Source organism: Aethalodelphis obliquidens, unplaced genomic scaffold (genome assembly GCF_003676395.1).
Source record: "Aethalodelphis obliquidens isolate GAN/ISIS:26980383/991018 unplaced genomic scaffold, ASM367639v1 scaffold45, whole genome shotgun sequence".
Classification (NCBI taxonomy): domain Eukaryota; kingdom Metazoa; phylum Chordata; class Mammalia; order Artiodactyla; family Delphinidae; genus Aethalodelphis; species Aethalodelphis obliquidens.
Window position 1 is genome coordinate 1,927,352 of NW_020837989.1, and position 7,493 is coordinate 1,934,844.

General features: G+C 40.1%; 1 protein-coding gene across 2 annotated transcripts in view; it reads right to left on the reverse strand.

The window, feature by feature from the left end:
• The window catches only part of ITK (IL2 inducible T cell kinase), a 66,768-nt gene extending 60,971 nt beyond the window's left edge, over positions 1-5,797 (reverse strand). Inside the window, exon 1 of one of the 2 annotated variants that reach the window (XM_027081439.1) lies at positions 5,574-5,797. In XM_027081439.1, coding sequence (XP_026937240.1) covers positions 5,574-5,711 — 138 coding nt within the window. In that variant the 5' untranslated portion in view covers positions 5,712-5,797. The remainder of the gene's footprint in view (positions 1-5,573) is intronic. The other variant, XM_027081438.1, reaches the window with a different exon arrangement.
• Positions 5,798-7,493: the final 1,696 nt, after the last annotated feature.

Genomic DNA, 7,493 nt, shown 5'->3' on the forward strand with positions numbered 1-7,493 from the left:
ATGTAGGAATGAAGTGGAGAGAGATCACGAGTGGTGAAAGTCTCAAGCAAAAATGCTCGGGTAGCTCTGAGAATGTTATCTACCAAGGGTTTAGCTGTAAAAGGGAAGGAAGGAAGGGTAAGACAGGGTGGAGGGTAAAAGAGAACAGAGTTGCTTGGTTCTTTTAAAAAGAGTTGGGAGGGGGGACGGACTGGCCTACCTGCTGGTTTCTACGTGTGTCTCTGACCTAAATCTTAAGACTCCAACCTCCTGAATTCTCACGGCTAGCCATGATCTGCTGCCTCCAGGGAGTCCTAATGACTTACTCCTGCACCCAGGAATCTCTTGTTTGAAGTCCTTTATCACTTGCTTTGTTCTGAACTCTTTTGGTGTTGAGCCTTGTTCTGTTAGGGGTCCCTGTGTGTAACTCTAACCTCTCCACTGTATCTACACATTCCTCCTTCCCTTCTTTTCTTTCTTTCGCAAATAATGAGTGAATAATATGTACCAGGCACTGTGGTAGACCCTGATGATGCCATCTTTAGCAAATTGGGCACCAACTCTTGTAAAGCTTACAGTCTAATGGAGGGGAATGACATCAGTACAATAATCACATTTATAATAGGTAATTACAAATTTGGCATGCACTTTGAAGAAGCGTATGTGCCACTGTATCAGAGCGTAACAAGAGGAGATTACCTAGGCTAGGGAAATGAAGGAAGTCTTCCCCAAGCAAGTGACCTTCAAAATGGGGGGTCTTAAAGTTAAAGAAAATCTTATGTGTTTGGAGCTCAGTGAGATGGGAGGAAAAGGAGCATGAACTGAAATGGAGGAGACCGTGGGATAGATTTTGGCGTCCACTCTCAGGGTAAAGGGAGAACCACTGAAGGGACGTGCCAGCTTCTGATGAGGGTCATCAGGACATGATCACAGTCACCATGTGAAAAGCTCACACTGGCTACTGTGTGGGGAATGGAGTGGTGGGGGGGTGGCGGAGTGGGTGCAGGGAGACCATTCCGAAGTGGTAGCAATCCCAGGTGAGAGATGCTGGCAGCTTCCACGAGGAAGGTGACTCTAGGAAATAGAGAGAAATGGACAGATCCTAGAGGAACTTTCAGTGCCAAAATTTGGACACATGGTGGAGGCTCCCAGAAGTGAATGGAGACAAAGATTTGTCCTGGAGTATATGTGGAAATGAGAGAACTCATAACACATTTCATTGCAGAAGACATATGTGGCATGGTTGCTGATTTTCAGGGCTGCCCTTTACATGGAGGGCTCTAGAGCCAGAAGGCATTACGTACTTTGTAATAACCCAGTGGAATCGCCAATTGCCTATGAGCAGCAACAGTTAATAGTAATAAGAACTGTTTGACAGGGAGGCTGTGTTGGCTCTGGAGACATGAGGGAGTTATTTAAATTCTCTTTGCCTCAGTTACATGCTCTGTAAATTGGGGTAATGATAGTTCCTAACTTACAGGGTAGGTGTAAGGATTAGATGAAATAATTCATTTAGCACAGTGACTGACACATAGTAAGTACTCGGTAAATATTAGTTACTATAATTATTAGAATAATGGTGACATTCATTTCATTAAAAAAAATAAAGAAGGAATGTTTGATCATTTTAAAACATGTAAATAGCTTTATAGAGGGTCACACAGCCTTCAGCAACCTTTGCAAAGCCACACAGCTCTTAAGTGGTAGAGCTGCTCTTTGACCCAAATCCATTGACACCAGAAGCTGTGTTTTTGACCACTATGCAATAATGTTGCCAAAAGCAAGGAAAGGGGATCCTCTTCCCACCTGCCATCTTTAATTTAGGAAGCATGCATATTATAAGAGATGTCTCTGCTGCTAGATCAGACTTTGGCTAAAGGGAAGTGTCCATGAGGAGTGGTGGCCCTATCCAGAAAATGACTAGAATGGTGATCTTGACTGTTTCTCCTGTCCTGTGTAAGTGGTAATGGCTCCCATGCTATGGTGACCATGGAAAACTTGTTTCCTAAGGTGCAAAGAGTCATTAAAATAGGGAAACCTTTCCATTTCTCCTTAGGGCCTTTCAGAAGATCAAGATGGTCCTATTAGTACCAAGCTTATAGCATACTTTTCTCATGAAATACTCAGCATTGAGTAGTGTTGGGGTCCTTACTTTACAAATAGGAAACAGAGGCTTAAAGAGGTTAAATGTCTTGCCTGAGATCCCACAACTAGAAAGTGATAGAAGCAGCATTTGAATCCAGCTGTAGCAGACTATCCTGGCCTCACCATTCTGTGACACTTGTCTCCCCTCTGTGCTGTGCTGCCCCTCCCATCTCATGCTTACTCAAAGTGCCTGAGGCCCTGGCCCCCCCACTTCTCTCTTTTACCCCTAAAAAGGATCTGATGTCAGTCCCGTACAACTAAGCACGTTGTTCAGGAAGTGACTACTTCTTCAGAGTTTATTTTTATTTAAGCCTGCCCCCGCCAGTGGTGTGCTTATGTTGGCCCACATGAGAGCTGATTGCTACATTTTCAGTTCTTTGAGCCAGTAGACTTTACATTGGTAGTTTGACATTGGTCATGATGGGAGTATTTACTCTACAGAAATTGGCAAACACCACAAACAAAGGCTCTCCCATATCCTCTACTGCCATTACCACTACAATGATTGTTAGACATTTACCAGCATACCACTGGGCCCTCATCTTTCCTTGTCCTTTGTTAAAGAATGTCTGGCAACAGGGATCACTTTGCTGAGAAATTGGCAGGCACAGGGAGTGTCTGAAATCACGCCTGGTGGCCAGTCACCACCTGACAGCTCCACGCTTCTCTCTGGCCCACTGCTCCAGCATGACAAAGCAGCTTCCCGGCCCCAAGGAAAACACTTGCACATCTCAATACTTTGAACAGGCATCTGACATCAGATCTAAATCCATGTTAAAATAAAAGGCTCAGTCAGTATGAATTATAATGACAATGGGCATGGAAATTTGAAATTAGATAAAAGCAGACTTATTTTGCAGAACTACAGTATTTGTTCCTGAATATGTAAAGGATTATTTTTATATGATATCATAAATCCACAGAATTTTAGAGCTGCAATGAACATAATTTTACAAATGAGAAAAGAGAAAAAGAAGCTGAGACCCTGAGAGGGGAAATGTTGGCCCAACATCACGCATCTCATGATGCATGTATGTCTCTACCCACACAGTTATATTTAGTCACAGAATAGAGGGAATCCAGAACCCTGATGTTAGCCACACTTTGAAGAATCCTTGAATGTTTCCCTTCATTTGAAAATGATTATGTTATGCCACCCTGCCAGCTCCTTCACAGATATAATGATGATACAAATAATAGCTAATTTTTACTAGGTGCTTACTAGGTGACAGGACTTATGTTAAGTGCTTTATATATTAAGTTGAACTACGTATATGAAATTGCCAACATTTGATCTTTTTTTAATCTATCAAATGGTAATTTCTAATAGGTCAATCTAAATATATTTTCTCTAAATATTCACCATTTTCCTATGAAGTGAATACTATTATCACACCCATTTTACAGATGGCAAGACTGAAGCTTTAATTTAAAAATAAATTTAAAAAAGCTTTCTTCCCACAAGTGTTATTCTTATTTATGGGCAATGAACAATGTACTCTTGTGTGCAAATCGATGGCCCTAAGCAATGGAATGTACATAGAACATAAACAATAATACCTGACATATCTTGCCTTTCTCAGTGACCTTGGAAAATTTTCTAATCGATAAATTTCTGTAATATTTAAAGAAATGCTTTTAAAAATGTTATTTATGAATATAAAGCATAGACATTAGAAAATAAGAAATTTGATGTCTGTGCGTTATATATCTGCTGTATCCCACGTGGAAATGTTAGAAACTATAGCTCAGGGCTCCCCAGAATGAATTAATTGTCCTAGAATTTTCATAATACTTGAATGAAGAAGCTGAGTTATTTTGCAACATTGTCTACATGCAGATTATAACCAACAAAATTCTGAATCAAGACCAGTTGGTTGTATGTCTATCTGCAAATAATATTGTACAGAATTCACAACCAAACAGTTCAAAACAAGCAGTTACACTCAGAAATGATCAGTACTACGTACATGGGATGATGCTATGTCAAGTGATGAGTCAGGAAAGAAAATTAGTGAAAACTGTAAAATGGGCTTTGAAAAAAATATTTAAACATAAATGACTACTCTTCACATATGAAACCAGAACTTCTAATGTCCCATTCACAATAGAAAAAAAATTGACCGATACCATGTGATTAATCAACTCTAAATGATGAATTCTCCAAGTTGAAAACTTGGCTATTGGCCCTCCCTTAAGTTAGTCAACAAATATTTATTAAATATCTACCACAGGGGCCTTGCGCATAAGTAATTCCATATTATTCCCAATTGATTGGCTGATTATTATCAGTAAGCATCTGCTTAAGATGAGCATGTCTTTTCACCTCTAAAACAGAGGCAGTATTATCTCACCTGCAACTTAGAAGTCTAGGAGTCCATAGACTCCATACCCGGCCTGGCCTCTTTCAAGTCTCCATCTCATTGAACACTTCAAAGCCTCACTCTCAAAAGACCCCAAACTCATGCCTACACCTACGAAGTCAGACCCCAGCCAAGAATCAGAGTGCCTTTGTCTCTAAGGGGCCATCAAGCACCAACGTTATTTCCCCTACCTCCTTGATGATGGAAAAATAATATGATGATATAGTAAGGAGGCAAACATACTTCGAAAAATTGCTGAAAAGGGCTATACAAATGCTACTTCATAGAAACAAGGAAAGAAGAAAGGAATGTTGTAGGTGGTATTTCCAATCCTTTCATTTTATAAAGAATGAACCGGATGCAGAAGGTAGAGACATTTGCCCAGGCTAACTCACCCAGAGAGAAGTGGAGTTTGGTCTCCTGACCCCTCTTCCAGTGCTTTTCGTACCAAACTACATTGTTATGATTATTCACGTTGCACTTATTATTATTGATGTTATGGACTATAAGACTATCTTTAGATATATAAATACTGACTTAGCTAAGCAGCTGTAATCTTCTAGATAAGAACTACTGTTCTATACTGCATAACGTTTTGTGCGTGATAGTCTCCTGGGAAGTTCTCCTAGGGATGAAGAGGTTTACCACCGGGCTTTGCAAATTCTAGACAATTAAATGCCCAAGGACCATTGTTCCCTATGTCAGGTGAGTGATGACCATTGAGACAATTAAAACTGAATCCATAAAAATGTTGACATGGGACACATCACTTAACCATTCCATTTGCCACATAAAATATTATAATTTAAAAGTCAAACTTAACCTTGCAGGGGAAAGATAAGCTAATGAATAATAAACTTACTCTTTTACAGTTTTTAGAACTGAAATCACCTAATACAGTTAACCCATCTCTTGACTTTTCTCCATGCTCTCTTCCAATTGCTCTTACTGTACTTTTTAGGTTGTTATAACAAGTACATCTGTGTTTTCTGTGTTCTTATTTTATTCTCTGTATATCTTCATGAGTCAGCCCACTCTAACTATAAAATACTGTTTTAAAAAGGACAAAACAAAGTGCTCACATACCCCATGACGGTCCTCAAAGTATGCCAGGCTGGTTTTGGTTAAAACAAAGAATCGAACTTTAAAGTTCGAAGGGGAAGTTCTTCTCTTTTGTTGGGATTTCTTGATGAGTTGTTCTTCCAGGAGGATAAAGTTGTTCATGATCCAGTCCTTGAAAAGTGATGCACCTTGGGCATCACCCCTCAGCACAACCAGAGGAAACAGCTTCAGGGCAAGGAATGAGTTGGAGAGGCAGTTGATCTTCAGAGAGTTGTTCAAAGGCAACTTGCCTCCAATGTTATCTCTCTACCAACATTCAGTCAACATTGCAGAGCTTCTCTTCTGATGTCAAAGCCCACAACCACATCCTTTCAAAATTCAGAAAACTAGAAGCATAAGTAAAAATTATACATACCCTTTGCTGTACGGTTTAGAAATGATATTTGAAGAACCTCAGACTCAAAATGATATGACAGATCAGAGTTTAATCTTCATAGTTCGTGCTTTAGCCCGTCTAACAGTTAAGGCATGTATTACAAGGGGTAGAAAGGTGGACTTTGGGGTCAATGGACAATAGTTTGTGTGTTAGTTTTCTGTTGGCTGCTGTAACAAATTATCCCAAGTTTAGATGCCTCACGAATTTATTATCTTACAGTTCTGTAGTTCAGAAATGCAAAATGGGTCTCACTGGGCTAAAATCAAGATGTCAGCAGGGTTGTGATCCTTTCTGGAGGATCTCTAGGGTAGAATCTGTTTCCTTGCCCTTTCCAGCTTCTAGGATCACCCGCATGCCTTGACTCTCAGCCCTCTTCCTCCATCTTCAAAGCCTACAACAGCAGGTCAAATTCTCTCATCTCATACAACTGTAACCTCTTCTTCTGCCTCCCTCTTCCATATTTAAGATTCCTTAAGATTACACTGGGCTTGCCTGGATAATCTAAAATAATCTCCCTATTTTAAGATCTGTTTATTAGCAACCTTAATTCCATATTCTACCTTAATTCCCCTTTGTCATGTAAGCGAACACATGCACAGGTTCTAGTGATTAGGACAAGGACATCTTTACCTACCACAGGTTGTCTTCTGGCTCCACCAGCTAACTAACTGTGAGACTATAAGCAAATTACTCAAGAGCTCTGAGCCTCAGCTTTTTTACCTGTGAAGGGGAATAATGGTGTCCCTACATGTGGGGCTAGTCTCCAGCTTCCTTGCCAGTCTCATCTCATACTTCTCTGCTCACACATTTTCACTTTAGCCCTCATGCGTGCTTCTCATGCTGCTTTGAACATCTGCTCCCTTTGCCTGAAAACATCTTCTCGCCCCGCTTTGCCTGCTTTAACTCTAAATTATACTGCTAGTCTCAGCCATGTCACTTCCTCAGGGAAGCCTTCCTGGCTTTACTAAGTCAAATCCGCCAATTATATATGTAGAGGACACCTTATGACATACCCCTTCATTGTACTTTTTGAAGGGTGATTTTTGGATTAATGTTTGTCTCCCCCACTAGTCTGGAAGCTCCCTAATGGTAAGGAGGACTATGTGTGGTTTTGCTCACCATTACATACTCAGCAACCATTACGGTGCCTGGCACATTAAAAGGATGTTTAGAAAAATGTGTTGAATGAGTAATCACCAAACTGGGTTGGACAGTTATAAGAGACAATGGGCATAAAACACTTAAGAGAAATATATCAAACTTTATTATTTTATTAAATTTAAATAAAAGTCCATAGTAGTTTGTCTGTGCTACAGAGAAATGATTGCTTTTCCATCGCAAAACATAGTGGAAGAGCAGAAAATAATTAAATCCTTCAGAATGGCATAATAAAGTATACATGAGCTCTGAAGACAGACAAAATTACATTGGAATCCCAGCTCTGTCACTTACTAAGCTGTTTCTTTGAGTGAGCTACTTTCCCTCACTGATCCTTGGTCTCTGTGAGG